Below are 23,973 nucleotides of genomic sequence, written 5' to 3'. Positions count from 1 at the left end.
TGTATGGGGGAAATATATGACAACCCAGACAAGGTAATTCTCCGTCTCCTTCAGAGAATCTTGCGTAAAATTATCCAGAAATGTGGGTTTGGGGATAGAAGGCAGCATGTTGGAACAGGAAGACAGTAAATTCACAGGAAAGAGAAAGTTTCCAGCAATGAACGTTGCAACCAATAGGACAAACTGCAGAAGGTATTAGTGGATTCAGTAATTTTCGATCCTCTTGCATGGGGCAGGACTTTTTCTTTGGAAGATATTTTGTATTCACATGAATGAATTCATTCACAGGGCAATAAAGGGGAATTGGACAAGCTTTTAATGTTGTAGAAGAGAGTGAACTAAACTGTCTTATTTTAAATTAATCTTATAAAAAAATCTTGGAGGGAAACTGCCTGAACTAGTTTCGTTGGACCAAGGGAAGTTGTGCTGCATGTAGTTAGAAAGCCACTTAAATAACCCATTAAATATCCATGTTTTAAGAATCAAAAGCAATGATTTTACGTGCATCCGTATTATGGCCCATATCATTGCTTAGAGGTAAACGTAACGCAGATGAATATAAAAATTTTTCTTAGTAACTTGCTTTTAAGGTGAATGAATCTGAACTTGAGCAATTTGCAATGGAGCAGGTCCCGAGTAACCAGCATTTGCACATTAATAGCTAAAATCACAGCTGGAGTGAATGTAGGTTTGAGATTTCTTTTTATTTTTCTTTTATTTTTATTGTGTCTCTGCTGTTTTCTGCTGTTATAGTCTTTCAGTATTTATTTATTTTTTTGTGTGTGTGCAATTCTTTGTTGCTCTGTATTAGCGTTTTTTCAAAAGGCAATTTGGGGATCCCAGGTGCTGTGTAAACACAGAGGAAAAAAAAAAAACAACAAAAAAACCTAGTTTCCATGGGAAAGTGTTCATTTCTGATGGTGGAGGAATGTTTTAAGGGGTGCTCACATGTTGATTATCTCGATGTTGGAAAAGACTAAGGGGTAGGTTGCAAAGGGCAACCTTTCTGTAAAAAGGAGCGAAGCCCAAGGTGAGTTTGACAGATGTTGGGATCCCTTGGTGCACCTTTACACACAGATGTATAGAAAGAGTGACCAGCTTGTACCTCCTTTTCCCTTTTCCCTCCGCTGTAAATTCAAACCCTGTGTTAACAACATCTCAGGCTCCTTTCTAGGTCCCAGAGCTGCTGTAATGAAGAAAACCAGCAGTTGTTTCAAGCCATGACCTAAAATAGGATCTGTCTTTCCAAATTTTCTGTATGTGTAAATCCTCTATTCTAATGCATCTGGTTTTTTCCTCTTTTTTTAATTTTCTTTTTTTTTTTTTCCCCCTCCTTGTGCTGTATTTACTACACTAGATAATGTTAAGGGCCTTACACGTCCTTGCATAAGAGCTTTTTGTTGGTAGTTGAGCTTTCCTGGAAGAAACGTTATCTTAGGTGAGATACCAAGATTTTTGTAAACTCCCATTATCAAACAAATTTTGTGCAAAGACGAAGAAGGTGTATATTTAATAGAATAATTTAGGTAAAGCAGCACTAATGCAAAGTTGAACACGGTTGTTTCTTTGCCTTCGGTTTCTAAATTAAAAACAAAATAAAGGATCAAACAACAGAAAAAAAAGCCCTTTTAATATTTAATGGAGAAGAGTGAGGATGTGATTTACTTGTATAATTTAAACATTTCCACAAAGACAGAAGCAAGGGTAGAGTGCAGATAGCTCCCGGGGAAGAGGATGATTTCTTTTTTTATGGCTTTCTGATAGAAAAGCTTCTTTGTCTGTAGGCTCTTGACTCCAACCACTGGTTTGAGAGAAGCCTCCAGAGAAGAGGTTACGGATCTGGAGAGCGTGGCTTGGAAACCCTGACAAGCTCAGTGGCAAAGGAGACTTTCTTTTATTTTTCCTGGATTCATGTGGAAAAAGCTCATAATTTTCTGCTGAATGTCAGTTTTTCACTTAAATTGGCTTTACTGCTGGGATGTGAAGAGCCAAGAAGAACAGAGCTCTGGATGGAGGTGAAGCAGGAAGGCTGTGCTAGGAGACAGCGTGTGCTCTGTGTGATTTGGGGTTTTTTGGGGAAAATCTGGAGGAAGGTGATGCTTTCTTCTTTTAGGAGCTTCAGTTTTTGCATTCCAATGGAGCAAGTTCCTGAATTGGCCACAGCAACCTTCTTTAAATTAACCTCCTATCCCTGGAGATTTTGTGGAGCTTTTCAGTGGTTTTAATCTCCATCCTGTGGTTCCTACTTCTCATTGGTGGGAGGAATGGAAATAATGTTTGATATGGAGCTGCTCCATCCTGACAGTGCTCAGGGAAAACAATGATTTTGCAAGAGAAAAATGCTGGTAATTGCCTCCAAAATGATTTGTTGTGGAACGAGATTTACTTGTCAACCTTTCCACGCTGGGACGTGCTCAGGACTCAAGGCTTCTGCCCTTCCTGACTTGGCTGACTGAACTCTGACACTGGATTTCAAGAGCATCAAAAAATGGAGTTTGAAGATAATGCTATAAAAGAAAAGGAGGGAAGAAGAGCAGGGGAAGAATCGGCATCCTCTCCAAAGGCTTTCGCTGTCATTTTTGTAGACATTAATAACTGGGTTGAAAATGGGAATCGGGCAAGTTTCTAGATGCTGGAGTTGATGGGAAGTGATTTATCAAAAGATGAGGGTTAGTGGGCTTTCCGAGAGAAGTGGTTGCTTCAGGGATACTTTTTATTAATAATTTTCTATTTTTAATACTTGATCAAGTAATTCAGGTGCGTTCATGTGTAGCTTCTGTGCACCAGAAGGTCCGTCAGCGCAAGCTCAGAGAATGAAGGAAAGGTTGGAGAAAGTTGATCCCAAAGAAAATTCATTTGTTTGTGCCCCAAATCCATTTGTTTCATTCAGAATAAACAGAGAATGGTTTGGGTTGGAAGGGACCTTAAAGATGATCTAGTTCCAACCCCATTGCCCTGGGCAGGGACACCTCCTACCACACCAGGTTGCTCCAAGCCCCATCCAGCCTGGCCTTGAACACCTCCAGGGATGGGGCAGCCACAGCTTCTCTGGGCAACCTGGGTCAGTGTCTCACCATCCTCACAGGAAATAATTTCTTCTGAATATCTAATATAAATCTCCCCTTTTTCAGTCTAAAACCATTACCCCTCATCCTATTGCTTAATAGTCACATTGGCTATTGAGTCATAGAGTTGTCCAGGCCGGAAGGGACCTCCAAAGGTCATCTAGTCCAACCTCCCCGCAGTCAGCAGGGACACCCCCAACTAGACCAGGTTGCCCAGGGCCTCGTCGAGCCTCACCTTGAACATCTCCAGGGAAGGGGCCTCAACCACCTCCCTGGGCAACCTGTTCCAGTGCTCCACCCCCCTCACAGTGAAGAACCCTCTCCTAATCTCCAGTCTAAATCTGTTCCCCTCCAGCTTGAAGCCATTTCCCCTCATCCTGTTACTGCAGGCCTTTGTAAACAGGGTCTCCCCAGCCTTCCTGTAGGCTCCCTTCAGGTACTGGAAGTCCAGTTTCTTCATTTCAGAACTAACGCATATCTTTTATGTAGAGGAAGGAAATCTAAACTTAGATGGCAGGGGGGTTGGAACTTGATGATCTTTAAGGTCCCTTCCAACCCAAACCCGTTCTATGATCTCTGGTAATTGCGTGCATGTAATTATAGCCTGATATCTTGTAGTTGATGATTTTTTTATTCTGGGGTATGTTGGTTTTCTGTGGTCACTCAAGGTGGTGCGCTGCCTCGCGAGCTTCAGTGTTGTCACCTGCATCAGGGTGACTTGTCATCTTGTGGAAAAAAAAAGTCACTGAGTTCAATAAGCCATAGTTTCCATAAATCCATACTGATTTGAATATTTAATAACTGCTTCTTACAGCTGAGGATTAGGTTACCAGTATTTGGAGAACCAATGCACTGAGCTATCCCTTGCTGGAGAGACAGCGAGGGTTAAATTGCCCATTGCATCAGGAAATTAAAATATTCTACTTTAATAATTCAGTAAAACATCAGCTGCTGTTCTTCTTTTTCTCTTTTCATCTTTTTTTTTTTTCCCTCTTTCTTTCCTTTTCCCGGGTTTGTTGTTAGGCTGGCAGGCCATTAATGAGTGCAGTATTATCCGTTTTACCCTTTAACTTTGATTCAACGTTAGCTTTTCTGCTGGAATTTCCTTGATTTTTTCCAAATGTTGTCACAAATCAGCACTAATGAGCCAAAGCGCTGCTTGCCCTGCTCTTTCACAGTGTTGGTGCTTATGTTACCCAGGCTTGCTGGATTTAATCACATCTGAGCTGCTATTTTTGAACTTTCCTGAGCAACTGATGGGGTGGTCAATAATTTCCACTGGCTTTCAGTGAAATTTTGCATTTGAATGTTTTCCAGATTTTTTCCGAAGGTAGAAAAAAGTTGCAAACATTCCTGATTTTTCTGAATTATTTCTGAGTTCAGTCTCTCTTGTCAGTATAAAACTTAGCTTTGGAAGATTTTTTTTTTTTTTAACTTATTTGGAGATTGTGGGCTGTAGATTTCTTGTATGGGTTTTTTTTGGTGGTAGGTTCTGGGGGGTTTTGTGGGTTTTCTTGTTTGGTTGGGGTTTTTTAAATTTTTCTTTTTATTTTCCCCAGCTTCATATATGAATATTGTGTTTTGGAGTGTTTTTACAGTTCTTCACCCCATGTAAGCAGCGTTGCCATCTTCCCTAAATGAAAATTGTGGGCATCCAGGAAGGGACACCTGTGAAATTCCTATGATATTTTTATCATCTCATACACATCCAGTTGCTCTTCTCTTTTTGTCCTTATATGCCTTTCTAAAACAGGCCTTTGAAAACCAGCAAGCATTTATTGTACGCTTCTGGATATTATTTTTTGAAAGACTTTTTTTTTTTTTTTATTAAGTGAACGAGTCACGATTGCCCAAGCAGCCACTAATTTTCTGTCCTTTGATCAATTCCTCTATATGAGATGAGGTGTAACGCAAAATTCCCTCGAGCGGCACGCAATGCTTTCCAAGGTAGGCAACTTGTCAGCTGTAATATTAAATAATTCTAGGGATGTTTTAGTCCTGGCAGCAGGAGACTTCAAGCATATGCCAGTCAAATTGAAGATCCTTAAGAGAACAATTTTCCTTACACTTCACAGACAAGTGTTGGTCATCTTTGGTGTGCTGTTCTGCATACTGCTTGGTTTGTCATCAGTGTGGAAATGCTGTCACATGTGGTTTTTAATGCTCTTGCTTTGTTGGTTCCTCTTGAAGAGGTTACATCCTGGAAAAGTCATGTCCTGAGTGTGCAAGGGCTTTTCAAGCTTTTGATGGCATCCATCCACATGAGGCCATCAAAGGTTCCCTAATGGGAGAGCTGACCTTCACTCTATACCGTGAACAGAAACTGTGACCATCTGATTGCTCATTTGAGGAGCTGATGGGTGAAATATCTCAGTCCTGTCTGAGAGGTTGAAGCTGATCTACTGAATCAACCCTTTTCCTGAAAATCTTTCCTTTTCTGATGGTAATGAAGCTGTACGTATGAAGCTGTAATGAACCTTGCATCTCTGTCTACAACGCCGGGCTGAAAAGGTCTAGGTTGACTTAGTCATGCCACACATCAAAAAAATATTCAAACGCTTTAGAGTTTTACTTCATTAAGTGAAAAATTGTGACAGATTTCTTCAAAGGACGGTGCCTGTTGTTTCTGGTTTTCCCTGTGGGTAAAAATAGCATGAGAGGTTGGGTTGGACGATGAAAGTGGTGATTTCTGGCAGAATTAAGAAAGGAAGAAGCTCTCTGGAGACCACAGCTTGAAATCACAGGCTGGTGTTTACCCTTCCCCAGAGGATTGTGTGTTGTGGCTGTTGGGGCTTATCTTTATTTGGGATTCTTGTGCCCCTGTTCGGTTCATTATTGTTTTTTTTTACAGGAACAAATCTGTGCTGCGGTTAGAATAATGTATTGAGACTCACATGAGAAATCCAAAATTTTAAAGAGATGCTGAAAAGTGTTGCTTTTTTGAGGTTACTTTAAAAGTTAATTAGCTTTGAATTGAAATTAATACAAGTTTGTAATTTTAAATACATAGATTCACATTCTTGCAAAACCAATATGTGTTTCACAGAATCACAGAATGATTTGGGGTTGGAAGGGACCTCTGGAGATCATCTAGTCCGACCTCCCTGCCAGAGCAGGTCCACCTAGAGTGGGTTGCACAGGAACATGTCTGGGGGGGTTTGGAATGTCTCCAGAGCAGCGTCTGGAGGCCATGACGCGTTGAGATAGGGTGTGAGGCTCCTTAAAACAGTGAGTAGATGCAGGGAGGAAACGAAACCAGCATGTTCTCTTGGGGTCTGTTGTCTGCCTGGACCTCAGGACAGTCCCAGGTGTCTGTATAGGGAAGATTTTTTAAACCTGCAAAATGAAAAGCTGGATTTTATTTCAGCATTTTTGTGGATTTTGTCGATTTTTAACAACTTTGGAACCTTGAATTCTCTGAACTATCAGTTGAGCTGGAAGACTTTTCTATGTATACATCAGGCAATGTCAGCTCTTGTCGCGTTTTTTTTTTTTTTTTTTTTTTTTGGAATTAAATAACCACTATAGAAAGGCTGTGCACGCTCTTGCCAACTGCTGAGTGTAACACTTAGAATATCTTGTTCTTCTTGTGTTCTCGTTTGGACCAGCATGGAGAGAAACGCCTTGAGGGTTTATCTGTGCTCTCTTTATTCTTCTATATTTATAAATATATACACAACTAGGAAGAGGGAGAGGAAAAGGAAGTTTGTGAGAGAATGAACTAAATCGCTGAAAAATGATACCGTGGAGGAACATGAGCAGAATCAGCAAGGGTCAGTCTGCCTTAATGAAATTACATCCTTTGAGGTTGTTATTTTAAGAACTCTTCTGCCTCGCCGTGCCTGAGCACCAGCGTCGCGCTGTTCAATCAGGGAGGCTGAATTGGTTCGGTGTCTTTTGAGACAATATCCTGCTCCAGGAGGGATACCCCAGTGGTTGGTAACACATACCAGCGGCTGCTGTTGTGTTTCCACAGCTCACGTGCCATTCCTCTGCTCTTAGCATAGAATTGTTTGGGTTGGAAGAGGTCCTCGAGATCGAGTCCAGCCATTGACCCAGCACTGCCAAAACCCACCACTTAAACCGTGTCCCTCAGCACCACATCTACACGTCTTCTGAATACCTCCAGGGGTGGTGGTTCCACCACTTCCCTGGGCAGCTTGTTCCAGTGCTTGATAACCCTTTTGGTGAAGAAATTGTTCCTAATATCCATCTAAACCTCCCCTGGTAGAGCTTGAGGCCATTTCCTCTTGTCCTATTGCCTGTTACTTGGGAGAAAAGACTGACCCCACCTCGCTACACCCTCCTTTCAGGGAGTTGTAGTGATGAGAAGGTCTCCCCTCAGCCTCCTTTTCTCCAGGCTGAACACCCCTAGCTCCCTCAGCTGCTTCTCACAAGAATTGTTCTTCAGACTCCTCACCAGCTTTGTTGCCCTTCTCTGGACAAGCTCCAGCACCTCAATGTTTTTCTTGTAGTGAGGGACCCAAAGCTGGACCCAGTACAGAGGAACTTCATGAACAGCATGGTTGTGGTGGAAATATTTTTAATGTTGGCCATTGCATATGGGGGTTACATCATTTGTAAAGGGCTTAGCTAAACTTGGGTGTTTTTTTAAAAAGTGTTTTTTTTTAAGTGATGGTTTTCAAGAAATGCACTTGAATTTGGTTGCCATGGCATGTGACAGAGGTCTAATAAAGCTCCTAGAAAGCACAGCCTTGACTTTAAGGATGGATGTTACAACTGAGATCCTGGGTAGCTGATTCCAGTCCTCATCTGTCTGAAGCATCTCTGGGGAGGGGGATGCTCTCCTGAGGAGATGGTGCACACCACAAGGGGATAAGGATTAGCTCCGTGCCTTTCTGAGCGTAGCCAAGACGTGGAGACATCTATATCACTGTGTAATGCCTTCTTCAAGATAAATGCCATGAAAACCCTGCAGCGCTGGACGAATTTGCTCTGCCATATGCTTGTGGAGGAGTATTTTTCTGAAGCTTTTCTGTATGACTGGTAATCATAGATTGGTTTAGAGAGACATTTCTGAAAGTGTGAAGGGAAAGGAAGGGCAGCATGCTAATTTGAATTAATTGTAGTGCTTATCAAGTCAACATCCAGTGGAGACCAATTCATTATGTAGTCTCTTCTTTTGCTTGTCAAAAGCATAATGCTGCATTAAACAGTGAATGCAAGGTCAGCTTAAAAAAAAAAAAAAAAAGGATACACCCCTAACATCAAAATATGTTGTAAATTCTGGTCTCATTCAGTAATACGTGAAATGGGTTTGGATGCAGGCCACAGTGTGGAGTTTGGGTGTTTTTTTTTTTTTGTTTCTTTGCTTGCTTTCCCCTTTTAATCTTCAAATATGTGAGAGGAGGTAGTTCTTTGTGCTGCACGGAGCTGAGAACACCCAACAGAGATCAAAATTCAGCTTTAGTGCTTGCATTGCCATGGAAGGAATTAATGTTTTAAGATCTTTGGTTCCCTTTCTGGGGACGAGGAGAAGAACAAAGATGCATAGCCTTGAGCAAACAATGTGAGAGCCATGTCTGACCCAGACCTTCATCCCCTGGTTTCAGCCCTCAGCCTCCACCTTGTTACCTTTTACATCAAATCCACACGTACCAGGCGCTGCCTGAAACAAAAGGATTCCTGAGATCGTTGCTGATGCTCAGTCACATCCTGCTCCAAAAGCCCTGCCAGGGCTGATGGGATTATTTGCAGTTTAAAATCCACCTTCATGTTCATCAGCTCTATCATCTACAGACCACAACAAACAGAAGGTTGATCTGTATGTCATATATATATATACATATATATAAAAACTGCTCCCTGTTTCTCGGGGAGCTGCGATCCAGCACTCTGGGTGTTAGCAAATGGATCCTACATTTTTAGGAGCAGAAAATTGAGAACTATTTTGACTGGTCTTAAATGAAAAAGTGGATACTTTACCCTTATGACACATGATGAAGTATCTTTTGGTATCTAGAGACAGCACTGTCATGGGACTAGGCTGTTAATTTATTACGTGAGTGATGGTGGTATCAGCCTGTGCTTATCTGAGCTAAGGCTATTTTAACGAACAAACTCTTGAACTTGCAATGTAGGGAACAACTTTGGGATAAATTAAGCAAAGGGACAATATCTCGTTTCACAGAATTTTAAAATCCATATTGATTAATTGGAGTCACTTGCAGTAATTACATCTGAGATTAAAGTCTGTTGTGGGTTTTAGTGGTTGCGGTTTTTTTTAAAGAAAAATAATCTTATTACATCTTCTGTGAGCCTTTGAAAAGCAAAAAAAAAAAAGACAGGTGGAGAGCCTTTGGTTTCCACCTCATCAAAAAGAAACGTAAGTTTTGGTGACAGAAGATCTGTAAATATTTTATAGAATTCAGCCGGGAATCCATCTGGACCAGATTTCTTTTTTTAGCCTTTCGTTCTTTTATAGTTTCCCTTAATTTTATCTGCAGAGAGCGGCTATCTCAACTTTTAGAATTGAGTATTTGAAAATGGATTGCAAAACGTCTCCCTGCAAAAGAATGGCCTGGTAGAGGCATGTATTTCCTCGGAACAATTTAAAGTGGGTCTACCTGTCCCTGCTGGAGCTTGCACTTAATCTGTTTTGCAATGAAACAATTTATTCTCGAGCATCTGCAATATGTACAGCGCCTGGCAAAATTTAATTGATGCAGTTGTTTATGATACTTGGTTGAAATAGCAACAATATCTTCAGATTTTTATGAGCGTGTAATCATTAGGGGCCAGATTCTCATACCTTTTGTGGAAAGCAAATTTAATCCGTGGATTAAGGCAGCACAAGGAGGGAGGCACTGTTCAATTTGAATAAATATTTGTGGTCTCATTGTGGAACGAACCCATTAGACACAACTCCCTGCACCCTCCCTGTGCTCCCATGAACTTAATTGCCTGAATTGTTTGCTTTCTTATTTGACCTAAAACTATTTCAGTTATGCTCCAGTTGCACTGTTTTCATTTCTTTCCTTCTGACATAGTGAGATTGGGTCTTGATTTGAAAGGTACAACCGATAAGTTTTTCTCTCTTCTTTAAATTTAAAGACGGTTTTCGTCTTTGTGTTTCTGACTTGTTTCTTAAGTTTTATTTTTCTTTCCAAGTTAAATGTGATTTAATCAGGTTATTTACCAAGGAGGAATATAAATGCTGGAGAAGAGGAGCCATAAGCTTGTGAGTGGTTCTGGAAGCTTAGAGGACTTTCTGTGATGGGTCTTCAGAAGAGCTTTGTGTGCTGTGGGACTCACCAGCCACTGTGGTCCTTCCTCCCAGGCTCTCCCACCAGCTCACCATTATGATGCAGCTCTTCAGAGGAGGTGGGAGAGGACATGGACCTTGTATTCCTTGGGAAGATCCATGTGTGGTGGCGATGTCCAACAGTTGTGATTGGTTCAGCCAAGGATCTTTGTTTGGGTTGAAGCCACATAAGGCCCATACAGTCTCCAGTTCTCTCTGCTTTCCTTTGCTTTCAGGAATTTGGACTTTCCTCGGGTTGATTCACAGAGGAAGGAAATTGGCCAAACCCATGAGAGATCTCCTAGATCTTCCGGTGAAATATGAGGGGAAACAAAACCAACAATCTGTGGAAGGGATGGAAACTCTTCCAACATTTGTCCAACTCATTTTTGCACAGGGCTTCTTTCCTCCCCTTTGTCACTTTATTTTTAGGGGGGTGGTGTCAAATTTCCTCTGTTCACCATTTCTTTTTTGGACATTCCTCTTCCCACACAAGCTATTCCATGCTTTTCACCTCATCCTTGAGTTTCCATTTTCATTTTCCAATGGAAACACTTTTCTCTGGCCCTGGCACCTTGGAGCTGTAATATCTGTGGATTATTTTGTGTCTGTGTAGGTTTGGATGGCTCCCCAAGGCTTTGAATGTAACACAAGCAAAGGGTGCAGCAGAACATTCGAAATACAAGTTCTTTTGGTCCATGGCCCAACTCCATTACAGAGTCTCCTTCATTTTATGTTTTATTTAGATCGTTTTCAGAACGATGCTTTCTTCAGGCTGAAAAAAGTTTGCGAGACGAAAAAATAGAAGTTAAAAAGTGACAGCATGCATACAAAGAACGAGAGGAAACTGTTCTCCTCAAGTGTGGATCCTATCTGTTATGTAGAATCAAGCCACTCAAAAAAAAGCGACAAAACAATAAAAAATGAGATTAGATAAGCTTGGATATGGAATAAAAAAAATGTGTGGGAGTATATATTACTACTCAATATTGCAGGGAATGCCTGAGTGATGGAAGTGGTGTGGACACTACTGTCACAGGCTGAGGGTAGATGCAGCAGAACAGGGTGCATCTCTTGCCTCACCTTATTTGGGACCTAAATATTTTTATACTTTATAACCACCTTGATTCACATCCATCCTTTACTTGTGTGCAATTATATATTACTCTGTTACTTCTGTTAAGAGAAGTATAATGAAGCACAACACAGATGCATCTTCTGCACTTTTCATCAGATGTGAGCTTAGCTTCTGTTGATTCCTCGTGCCTGTTTCCAGCTTTAGTCTCCAAAGACTCTTTACCTTCATAAATGCACAGATGGATTTAGATTCGAGCCTGCCTGAACACAGAAGGATGGTCAGCCACCAGCCTTTGGTGGCTCATGGGTCCACAGTGATGCTCTTGCTCTCTCCTTTCTACTAAGTATCTTTACTCTTGGGTGATAGAGATCTGGTGACTCCTGATAATATGATTATCTTGAAATATGGCTTTAAGGATTGCATCTAACCCAGTTTATAAGGCCAAGATACTGGGGTTGAGTGGAGGGCATACTCACCATGGTCATGGAAGGAGGCGAGACAGAGCGGTGAACCAAAAGAGACAAACTTCAAGTACCCTGGCACCTCTTGAACTGGTTTTGTGATTACCTGAAGGATTTCCTTCTGCTGTTGTCATCTGAAGAGACAAACTGGGACGCTGTCCTACTAGACCAGGTTGCTCAAAGTCCCATCCAGCCTGGCCTTGAACCCCTCCAGGGATGGGGCATCCACAACTTCTCTGGACAACCTGGGCCAGTGTCTCACCACCCTCAGAGTGAAGAATTTCTTCCTGACACGTGAGCTAAATCTGCCCTCTTTCAGTTTGAAACCATTACCCCTAATCCTGTCACTGCATGCTCTTGTAAAAAGTCCCTCTCTAGCTTTCCTATAGGTGCCCTTCAGATACTGGAATGTTGCTGAAAGGTCTCCCTGGAGCCTTCTCTTCTCCAGGCTGAACAACCCCAACTCTCACAGCCTGATCTCAGAGCAGAGGTTCTCCAGCCCTCTCATCATCTTTGTGGCTTCCTCTGGATCCGCTCCAACAGGTCCATGTCCTTCTTGTGCTGAGGACTCCAAAGCTAATTTGGAGCTGGTTCCCACTCTTCTGCCAACCCAGAAGCCTGTGCATCACCAGGCAGGTCTACCAGCCCCACACATGCCTCACAGGGCACCTCAGGTGGTAGTTGGGACCTGTATTGCATCCGACATTGTGTGTGTGCTGTCCTCATCAGGGTCTTATACATGGCTAATTGTATAAAAAATGCAAAGTGCTTTTTTTTTTTTTAGGTGGAAAAGATTGCAGTTTATATTTTTAAGGGCAACTTTGCACTTGTGTGGAGGGTTTGATAGTCAGCTGTTTTGCTTTGGCTTGTTCAGGGCTTGGCGTTCTTCTTGCATGAGTCATGCGCTGAAGCGAAGCTGCTTTTTTTCTCCTTGATATTTGCACTTGGTTCCCTTTGGTGCCATCATGTGCTACATGAGCTTATCAGCAGGAAGGAGGAGTCCCCAAGTGTGCGCCGAACGATAGCGACGCTGGGAAATGAGCTGAAACGGGGCTTTTTATGGTCTCTGGTTCATAAATGATTGGAGGCTGTGTCAGAGCAAACCTGACCGACACGGTTTTCTCAGCACGATGGTGGATGTACCCCAAAATATATCTGTCATTAGGGTGAAAGAAAGCTGGGAAGGTGATGAGTTGAGCTCTCTGCAGGCTGCCTTGTGCTGTTGACTGTCTCAAAGGCTTTCGGGGTGGAGTTGGCCTGGAGAAGACGAAGTCCTTTGACAGCACGTATTTACACATCCAGCTCCGTGTGCGTTTTCTTGTCGTCCTTGCCTGTAAGCCTTCAAAAGAGGTGAAATCTCTTCTTTTTTTCCTCCTGCTATGCTAATCCTGCCACTTGGCTGCAGGCAGGAGCCTCTGCTCCATCGTGGAGAACTTCCCCTTCCCCAGCTGATGAGGGCTGGTTGTTCGTGTGTTTTCCTAGGACTTAGGCAAATCTGTTGGTCTGTTTTTCTGCTGCATCCCCCCGGTGAACATCTGTGGTCAAAAACATCTCTATTGCTTGTTCCTCTTCAGTCCACGTTACTTAATTTTCAGTCTGTTGCCTTCAGCAACCCCAGCAATTCCTTGCCTGCCTGTATCTTTTACGCCTACTGAGGAGCATCCCTTGCTTTAAAAACTTCTTATTTTTGGATGACTTTTATTTGGGGAGGGGGAAAGTTGAAATCAAGCTGGTCAAGGTGCTCACCATCCCTTCTGACTTAGGGAGATCTGTTTGTTGGGGTTTAAAAAAAACAAACAAGGTCTGTGAACAGCAGATTTGGTGTGATTTTAAGGACCACTTGAAATAATTAAGAGATCAACCATGTTCTCCATCAGCGATGGGTCTTGGCAACGGTGAATGAATTGGAAAATTGAACACAATTTTGTGTTTTGTATTTTTTTTTTCCCCCTCCAGTGTGTATAGTGTCTCATTGGAGGTTCAGTGGAGTTTTTTCAGCAAATTCACTTTAATTCGTTCGCAGCCGTTGCTGTCTCCAGGCTGCGATTCGCGGCAGGTGGCCACAAGACGCAGTGAAATCTCTGGGATTTTTCTGCATTTTCTTGTTGTTGGAGCACACGTATCTTTGCCACTTGGTTTTACTTTATCTCTCAGCATGGCCATTGTTTGGAGATCTTTTGTAGTCTTGTGTGCAGGTGCACAGTTGGAGGAACCGCAGGAGACCAATGGGCAGAATAAGGACTAGAAATGTCAAAAGGGCTCTTGTCAGCAGAGGCTGGTGGTGTGTACAAGCTGTCCCTCCTCCCTCCTTGCTTCTTCATAAGCTGAATGATTTGTTCAAAGAGGGGAAGGCAATGAGCACTCATTTGGATGCAGTATTCCTAAGGTGTTTTGCATGAGTATACGTGGCTACTGTGGGGCTGTCACCTTTCTTTGAGGTTATTCTTGGGGAAAGATAAGGAGTAATGATTTCATATTAAGGTGATGGTTATAAAGTAGTTGTCTCCATGGCCATGGTCCAGCTAGCTACTGCTTGAGATTGTGCTGAAGTATTTTTTTTTCAGTGTTTTTTGTCAGTGTTAGGTTGATGGTTGGAGTAGATGATCTGAAAGGTCCCTTCCAACCTAGACAATTCTATGATTCTACAATTTTCTCCTCTGTATCCCTGAAATTTTCGCAGATATGTGTATTTGTCACCTTGGTTGCGTGGGTTTGTGGCTCCCTCTTTCTATCTTTTCAAAGGTGGCCTTTGCTTCCAGGGAATTCTGGGGTGCCCCGAGCCACCCTTCCAAGATGCAGAATCTTTAGTTGGTGGTTGATGTTGGCTCCCCATGTTCACCGATATTTGATTTTTGAATATTCTTCATTTTTGAATTTTTGAGCCTTTTGAGTGCTGACCTCACTGGAAAGAAGCTTGGAAACTGCTTCATAGCATCTCGTCAGTTTTCTTCCATTTCCCACTTAAAAAAAAACCCTAACACCAAAAAACCCAAGCAGAACACAACTCTCCTCAAGTCTTCTTCTCCCCGAGATATGAGTCTTTGGAGGCTGCTGTCCATCATATGGCCAGTGTGAAAGCTTTTTAGCTCTCTTCTCTCTACAGCCATCTGTTGACTTGGTTTACACCCTGCCTAACTGACCTTTATCATCTCCAGTGGTCTTGGTAGGAAACCTAAAATGGAGATACCAAATTGTTTCCTTGAGGAATCACTGCCAACAGTAGAAGTGGACTCTTCAATTTCCCCACTGCGTTCCGTGTCTTTGCACCAGTCCATGCTGTTTCTCATTTAGCCTTCTCCAGGATTTATTTATAATGCTGCTACTGGTGAACATCGGTGCAGAAGAGAACTTAGGGTGATGTATATTCTGATGGTGTGCGTTGAATAGCAGTGTTTCTACTTTGGGAAGTACTACATAGGAAACAAGTGATGTTGGGTTATGGGGGAGCGGAATCCTGGGATCTAAAGGAATCTATGACTTGATTCATTCCTGCGTCCCATTTTACCCTGCATCTCCTTCCCCTGTTGCAGGTTTGTCAATCCAAATGTTCCTGTGGACTCCAAACCGATTTCCGTCATCAGATGTATTTTTCCTTATTCCGTTGAAATCTGCTATAAATTTATAAATGCTATTTCTAATTTTGTTGAGCTCACCTAGTGAGTTGCAGTTGGTCTTTGTCCGTTCGTGCATGTACATCTTTTATAATTAATAAGTTTACTCTTAACTTCACAGTAGCAAACTAGACAACAGTTCCCTCTTCTCTGTCTTCCTCCTCCCTGTTTGTATTTTTTTTCACAGCAAATAGACATTAATATTCATCTTTCGTTACTACTGAAAAGGCAGATGAATCCTGAATTCTGAACTGACTGGAAATTTAATTTTGCTGTTCACTGAAATATGTAAAACTTCTGTGTTTGTCTAGCATATGGATAGATTAAGACGGTTCTACATGCAAGGTTCACAAAAAGTAGACAACACGGCATAAAACAGCAAATAGAAGAAGGCAATGCAGGAAACAACAACAACAACAAAAAAAAAGAAATCTTGGTGGGTTAGGACAGGAACTGTCTCAGAGGATTTGTGCCAGGGAAATTCAGGCTTGGAAGCCGTCTAGATCATGTTCTCCTGCAAGAGCTGGAAAAAAAATGTTGTTTAACCACTATTTGAATGTCAGTTTAAAAATTAGGAAGAGTGACATCGCATTTCCATCAAACTGAGCTAAAAGTGACCCAGCACTAAGTCATCTGAGCGCTGCCATCCAGGTAGCCTGGAGTTGAACAGTAGAAAATGTTACACACAACTCAGTGGCGATGGACTCCAAAACATCTCTGCTCTCCCAAAGGCAGTCCTCCTCCTTTTCTCTTGATCTAAATACCTCGGTATCAAGGAAGCCTGATTGCTTCTCCAGCTGAAAAGATATTTGGGTCCTGAGGGCTGACCTTGCTGGTGCAATCGTTTTGTCATTTATCACACTCGGCTGCTGCTTTTGGGAACCAAACTGTTTCAGAGTGGGCTGCCTTGTGCTTTGAGGATGGAAGGCATCCATCTTGCCATGGCATCTGCGAGCCTTTTGATGGAAGACTTTTCCTAGCGGCCCTAAGTAGCTACTTTTGCTCTGAAGAAGTTTATACAGCTTAAACAGGGGGTCTAGGAACCTGAGATCCCCAAGCTAAACAAAATTGATCTAGTCCTTATTCTTGGCATTTGCCTAAGGCCAACCTGTCTCTGGTGTCACTCGGCAGGATTTGAAGGCTGCCTTCAGTTCTTTTGTAGAAGATGTGCAGTCAGGTGGAAGTGGAAGGAAAGTCTGTGTATTGAAGTGGCAGCTGGGACTGACATGAAAGGAGCACAAGAGGCTTCCAGATTGCTTGCCTTACCTCTGTTCTTCGTGCCTGGTACACAGGCATTTGTGTAACGTGGAATGCGTGCAGATGATTTGCAGGCATTAATTCCTTCCCATCTCTGTTGCTTATGATTTCCTTCTCCTTTACGTTGCATGACAGTCCCATCAGATCTTAAGCCCTCTCACATCCATAGGAGGTTTTAGATGGAGCCTTCTTGAGCTTGGTGGGGATGGAGGTGCCTTGTGATGAACAAGAATGAAGCCTCAGCACAGAACAGACATGGACCCGTTGGAGCAGGGCCAGAGGAGGCTACAAAGATGATCTGAGGGCTGGAGCACCTCTCCTGTGAGGACAAGCTGAGAGAGTTGGGCTTGTTCAGCCTGGAGAAGAGAAGTCTCCAGGGAGAGACTGTATAGCCCTTTCCAGTACCTAATGGGGGCCTACAGGAGAGATGGGGAGGGACTCTTTATCAGGGAGTGGAGTGATAGGACGAGGGGTAGTGGTTTTAAACTGAAAGAGGAGAGACTTAGATGAGATATCGGGAAGAAATTCTTTCCTGTGAGGGTGGTGAGGCACTGGAACAGGTTGCCCAGAGAAGCTGTGGCTGCCCCATCCCTGGAGGGGTTCAAGGCCAGGCTGGATGGGGCTTTGAGCAACGTGGTCTGGTGGGAGGTGTCCCTGCCCCTGACAGGGGGGTTGGAACTGGATGATCTTGAAGGTCCCTTCCAACACGAACCATTCTATGATTCTAAGAAAGGGTCTGGTGCACATGATGAGTGCTGTTGGCTGCGGATCTTGGGAATGAGTGACTGGTTAGAGGAGGGGTTAGGCAGAAACTGTTTGCATAGCGTTGCTGAGCTGGTGGAAAAACAAGGTGAAGGTTGCGATCAAGCGCGCTGAGGCCGGCCAGAGCTCTTAGTGTCTCCCCAGTTAGAAGCACGGAGAACCAACTGTCTCTATTTGGGGCTCAGTATTTATCTCCATAACATGTCATGGATATCTCGCCTCGCTATCTCTGACTTTGCAGCCTGTCCTGATAGTATCTGTTCTGAAAACAAACTGCTCCGGTCCCGGAGACATCTACGATGGCAGTTAGAGCACAGGGAAGACTACATCTCTTAGAAAGTGATCAGATGCTTTCCTGAAATAAGGAATTGCTGAGAAAGAATGCAAAAAGAGATTTTATTTTTTTTTTTCCTCATTGTTTCATAGCAAACCTCCAGAGCAGCAGAAGCAGCTCGTTTCTGAGGTAATCCGTGTTGTTTTCACTTTGCACCTACACCACGGTGCCTTCCGGCTGTAGGCGTTGGCTTCACCTTGTGCTGCAGTTCAGCTGGAGGAGGATAGACAAGAACGTGCTTCAGTGTCTTGGGTCAGGTTGTTTACAGTCGTGAGTGACGTTGTGCCTGTCAAGTACAACATACGTGTCTCTAGAAGTTTCTGCAAGCCAGTTTAATTTGTACAAAGTCTGATTATTGATATAAATTCCTGGTGGTTTTGTTTTTTGTTGTTACCGTATTTTGTGCCATGCCATCCTAGGCTGGACAGTGTGCTCCTCAGGCCATGGGAGCACTCTCCAAGGACCTCCTATCAGCATTAAAGCTTAATTGGGAAGGGAAGTGGGAGGAAGCACGTGTATTGCTGCATCCCTGGCCCTGCTTCATGCAGAGCATCACTCCTGGACCGCTCTCCTGCCGCTCTCTTCTTCAGCTCCTGAGCGCTGCCTCCTCGCCTTGCCTGCTCAAAGCCACCCGAGAACACCACGTTAATATTACAAACATCACAAAAGATCCAGAGGAGCATAAATTACCTCCAAGGCGCTGCTCTGAAAAAGAAGAAAGTCATCCCCTACAGCTATTCTGATTGACCTCTGACAGTCGCGTTACAGAGCTCGGCGAGCGCTCGGGGATTTGTGCAATTACACCAACTCCATGTTAAAACCATTGATTAAAAAAAAAAAAAAAAAAAAAAGGAAAAGTAGTGCTTCCACAGCAGAGCTTCTTCATAAATCCTGACTCTCTGAGAAAGAGGAAAGGGGCATTTTTTTTGCAGGTGAACGGCATAAAGGTTTGTTGAGTTTTGTTTTTAATAATTGAGAAAATCCCTGGGAAGAGAAGTTAAAAAGCAGCCGGTCTGTGACACGAGTGACAGAGTCGCGTCTGGGGAACAAACTGTTAGAGGGGATTTGGGAAAGCAGCACAATTTGCAAATATGCCCTTTCCTCTCAACGGCTTCAGAAGAAGTCCATATTAATCAAGTTAATCCTGTGAAGAGGAGGGTTCTGTATCTGTCTGTCCGTTTTATAGGCAGGGAAGCAGAGGCAGCTGGATGGAAAGCAAATACAATCCTGAGTATTCTCCCTTCTTTGTTGTGATTTGTGTGCTGGTAAACAAGTCTCCTAGGAAGAAATGAAAGGGGGTCAGTCTGTTAAGTTCATCTGAAGGAAGGTTAAGAGGCAACAGAGATCAAACAGCCAAGTTCAGGAGGTGAGAGGACACAGCTCTCCTAACGGCTTGGCTGGGGCTGATCCTTCATTAAGTGGAGCCTCGGAGAGGCTGTTATGGAAAGAGGTGACCTGGTCTGACCAGAGGCTGGAGGGGTGGATGCGTAGAGAAGATTTGTGTGAAATGATCTGATTTCTTGTTACGAAGAAGGTCAGGCTGGTTGGTACAAGGATTTTTTTTTATTTTTTTATTTCCTGGGTTAAAAACCTCGGAAAAATGTATCTCTGGTTGGTCATAAAGAAATGGAGGTGTCGTCATAGCTAATCACTTCTGAAGCCCCCAGTGAAGGCACTTCTCCCTCAGCAAGGCATGGTAGGGCTGGGAATAGACTACAAGAGTGCTGTTGCTCTCACCCATCCCTGTATTCATTAATGGCAAGTAATTATTATCCAAACGGTCTGTGATTTTACTTTTCTAGAGCTGAACAGTAAACAGAATCAGTCTGATTTGTGGTGGCATTCCCCAGCCAGGAGAAGTCCTGGTGAGGAGCCCAGCAGCGCCAACAGCTCACTGTGAAACTCAGGGCAAGGAATTCATCTGGATGCCTGGTCTTGGCTTCAGCTGTGTATTAGCCTGCCAGAAGGTCCCATTGAACCCACAGCCAAGTTCCTAATGCTCTTTCCTGAGGAATCTGGAGGTCCTCCCTATGATGTGATGGACATGACCTGAGAAGAGTGAATGCTCAGCCTATAATGCATGCAAATGCAAGACTGGAAGTTGTTTGTGAGTCTGGAAGTTCTGTGTCTGCAACCACTCTTGCAATGGATGAGATTTGCCTCTGTGACCCTTTCTTTTCATCCCATAAACAGCTACCACGTACACCTTGATGTCGTGGCTGGTTTGATACCGAGGAGGGACTTCAGATTATGGATGTCAAATGCCAGAGTTTTCCTGGAGAGATTGTGGATTCTCCATCCTTGGAGATATTTAAAACCCTACTGCGCACAATCTTGGACAACCTGCTCTAGCTGATCCTGTTTTGAGCAGGGGGATTGGCCTAGATGGTCTCCTTAACTGTTCTGTGATGCTGGAGCATTTCTTCAGCCTGTCCAGGTCCTTCTGGATGGTAGCATGACCCTCTGGTCTATCAGCCGCTCCTCTGAGCTTGGTGTCATCAACAAACTTGCTAAGGATACACTCTGCCCCGTCGTCCAGGTTATCAAGGAAGGTGTTAAAGGTGACTGGACCCAGTATTGGCCCCCCACCAGCATTAGCCAGTCTTATCACCTCCAGCTGTAAGAAGACCTTCCTCATGTTTCCTGTTCCCAGAGGTGCTCTATCGTTCCTCATAATCTCTCCCAGTGTCTCAGTCCATTTTTCCTGCTTTGGTTTTTCCAAAAAAATTCCATTGCCTTGGCCAACACAAATGAGGAGAATGTTTTCCTCCTTGTCTTTTCACAGCAGCTTTGCACAGATTTGAAGGCGGCTCAAGTTTTCCCATCAATCTTCCCTTCTAGAGGCAAAAAGCAACCCCATTTAATCCGTCTTTCTTAGCAGGCCATGTTTTCTTGACCTGTTGTCATTCTCCAAGTTCCCTCTAGACTCTCTTCAGTCTCTGGCAAAATCTGTGCCGGAGCTTGTTGCCTACAGCTGGGGGCTCTGCAGTGTGGGGTCAAGCAAAAGGTTTACTTCACCTGTCCAAAAGATTGTAATCCTATTTATACATCCCAGGATGATGTCTGCCACTTTTCCAGGAAACGTCATTGCAGATTCATGTTCCATTCACAGCCTATAGCATCCCCCCATCCTCCTCTGCAGCACTGGCCAGTTGTTTCCCCCTCTCCTTCTGTGCACTTGTTTGGCTGCCTCAAAATTCAGGTCCCTGCAGTTGTCCTGAATTATGTAGCGTCTTATTTTCTTTGTCAAACATCATATCTGGTTTGTTAGGGTTGTTCTGAACGCTGAAGCTGTCATCTAACCTTCCAGTTTGGTGGTGTGTGTGTGTTTAATGAGGCTAATCCCTGTCCCATCACCCAGCTCATGGATCAAAATATAAATGGAGAGAGTAGAGCTTATAGAATTTCCTGGGTTGGAAGGGATCTTTAAGATTGTTGACTCCAACCATCAACCTAACACTGCCAAAACCACCACTAAACCATGTCCCTCAGCACCACGTCTACACATCTTCTAAATGCCTCCAGGGGTGGTGACTCCACCACTTCCCTGGGCAGCCTGTTCCAATGCTTGACAACCATTTCAGTGAAGAATACAAATTCATGCCTCTGGCAGGATAGATGTCCCTTTAGTAGGATTTGGGTATGGTTGTTTGCATTTTAGGTGATGAGGATAAAGCTGTGCTAAAATGTTTTTCTTTTTCCTTTCTTTTTTTCTTTCCTTTTTTTTTTTTTCTTCTTCTATTTCCCTTATTTCCCTGTCTCTAGTATGTTAGGCAATGCTTGTTCCAATTTGTACAAACTGCCTTCACAGTAAATTGGACAAGTCTCCCTGAGGAGCAGTAGACAAAAGACTTGGGAGGTGCCATGGGGATGGAGAGGGAAATGCTTTGATTGCCAATCAAATTAAAGGTATTTAGATTCGCTCTTAAATGTTCCTGTAAATATATTACTGTGGGGTAGGAGCGTAGTTCTGGAGCTGCGTGAATAAGGGATATTTCAATGGCTTTGTAGGATGGGGTGGGACGTGGTTGTTTCTAAAATGGTTGGTTAAACTAAACCAAAATATTTCATTTTCAGTTCTTTCTTTTTTTTTCCCTCCCTTACAGGGAGAAAAAGTTTTAAAATGGAAGCATGCATTGAAATGGATAAATCAACATGAAACATTTGTAGTGCTCTAAAAGCCTTTCTTCCCTTCCCTCTTTCACACCACTCTGTTGGGAAAAAATAGATGCATTCACTATTTGCCAAAGAAACACTTGCCCAGTTGTAATCAAGTCATTTTACAACATGATGGAGACTTTCACTCCACATTTGTTGTGTGTGGCCTTGGGGAAGTCGTGGGAAAAAATACTTACACTTGCTTATCTCTAGAAAGAAAGGATGGGTCAGGATCAACCTCTCTACAGAAGAGCAGTTTTAAGCTTTTTTGGTCCTGTATCATGCCCCAACTGATGTAGCACCTTTATTTCTTCTCTTTCTTTGTTGTCATCATTATAAGTTTTAAACTGAACGAGGAGAGATTTAGATGAGATATTAAGAAGAATGTCTTTCTTGTGAGGGTGGTGAGACACTGGCCCAGGTTGCCCAGAGAAGCTGTGGATGCCCCATCCTTGGAGGTGTTCAAGGCCAGGCTGGATGGGGCTTGAGTGGGAGGTGACCCTGCTCAGGGCAAAGGGGTGGAACTCAATGATCTTTAAGGTCCCTTCCAATTCTAACCATTTGATGACTCTATGATTTCCATGCCTTAGAGTTGAACTATTTTTAATATCAAATTCCTGGGACCCTGCTGACGTGCTGGAGGGCATCTGGGGCCCATTGTGAGAAAAAGCCTGTGGACAGAGAAGGGGGAAGAAGTCGTATTTCTCTGACAGCGCTGCATTGATTTCGTCCTGCTTCTGCTACCTTAGGCCTTATCTTTTCTTTTCTTTTTTTTTTTCTTTTTTTTTTTTTTAAACCAGGAAGGAAAAATAACTCTGGCTCCAATATTTATACTAGAGGCCCAGGAGCTTATGATATAGCAGTAAACTGTCTCTTTTGAGAGCTCATCAAGAGTGCAGTGTGATGGATAGACTCCCAGCCAGCTGCGTAGTGGTAATGTTCCAGAAGACAGCATTACCTTTTTTTTTTTTTTTTTTTTTTTTGATTGAGTGCCTGGTCTTTGCCTACCAGCTCGGGATCTCAAAGCACTTTTGGTGAACAGCGAGGAATTAAAAGTCTTGCCGCAGCTGAAGCGGATAAATGGTTGCCCTTTATCACCAGAGAAAATAAGGCACAGGGAGGACGAATGACTTGTTTGCCCCCAAGATCAGCTGTAGTCCAGGAGACCTAGATTTTAATGCTTTTATTTTTCAGAGGTGGGCATCCTAAAGTTTGGAGATGGTCCCATATTTTTTAATTTGCCTTTTTCTTTTCTTTTTCTTTCTTAGAATGCTGGGGTTTAACTGGCTTGTAACAGTGTTGTATCTGTCTTTTTCTCTGTTTCCTTAGGTTTGAAGAATAATCCTGCATCCATTGCTATCTAGAAGATGTCTTATGGATCCATTGATGGTAGTGGCTTTGGGAGTAGGAATCCATTTGGAGGCCCTTCGAGACAAGGCTATCAACCTCTCGGTAAAGTATCGATCCCTTGCTGTCATTTATTCTACCTGAGTCCCTGGGGACCAAAGTTTTACTTGCTCATGTTCAGTGTGGCTGGTGTATAAATATCACACTCTCTCCGGAGGTCGTTTCTGACAGTGATTTTCAAAGGTGAAAAGCAAACTTTTGTGTAATTCCATTTGTGTGATGAGGCAACTGAGTTACTGTGCTCAGGACTTGAGGCTGCAACGCGGAAAAGCAGCGCTGACGAGGAGTTTGGAGCTGTTTTGGGTGACTAGAAGAAGATATTTGGAATATTCTCTAGACCTGGATGTGGCAACAGGGTCAAAAACTTGCTCAGGAAATGCTGAAATCATAAATGGTGTCTTGCAAAATGGCTGTGGATTCTATTTTTGTGGCATGTTTGTAAGGTCTCATCCTGCCTACTGCTGAGCTACTCTTCAGGAGGCCAGCCCAGGTGGGCATGGGCAGATAAGACCACATCATCAGCTGCCCAGATCTGCACCAGATCTTGATCCAGATGGGCGGTTGATGTAGGTCCTG

The 23,973-nt window shown here is 43.3% G+C and overlaps 1 protein-coding gene across 6 annotated transcripts in view; it reads left to right on the top strand.

Annotated features, from left to right (window-relative positions):
- The window catches only part of TSNARE1 (t-SNARE domain containing 1), a 474,970-nt gene that overhangs the window by 95,678 nt on the left and 355,319 nt on the right, over nt 1-23,973 (top strand). For all 6 annotated transcript variants that reach the window (XM_014965242.1, XM_014965244.1, XM_014965240.1 and 3 more), the window contains one exon: nt 23,320-23,442. In XM_014965242.1, the coding sequence (XP_014820728.1) occupies nt 23,358-23,442 (85 nt within the window). In that variant the 5' untranslated portion in view covers nt 23,320-23,357. The remainder of the gene's footprint in view (nt 1-23,319; nt 23,443-23,973) is intronic.

The sequence above is a fragment of the Calidris pugnax genome, unplaced genomic scaffold (assembly GCF_001431845.1).
Source record: "Calidris pugnax isolate Ruff unplaced genomic scaffold, ASM143184v1 scaffold41, whole genome shotgun sequence".
NCBI lineage: Eukaryota > Metazoa > Chordata > Aves > Charadriiformes > Scolopacidae > Calidris > Calidris pugnax.
This window is presented reverse-complemented; position numbering and strand designations above follow the sequence as displayed.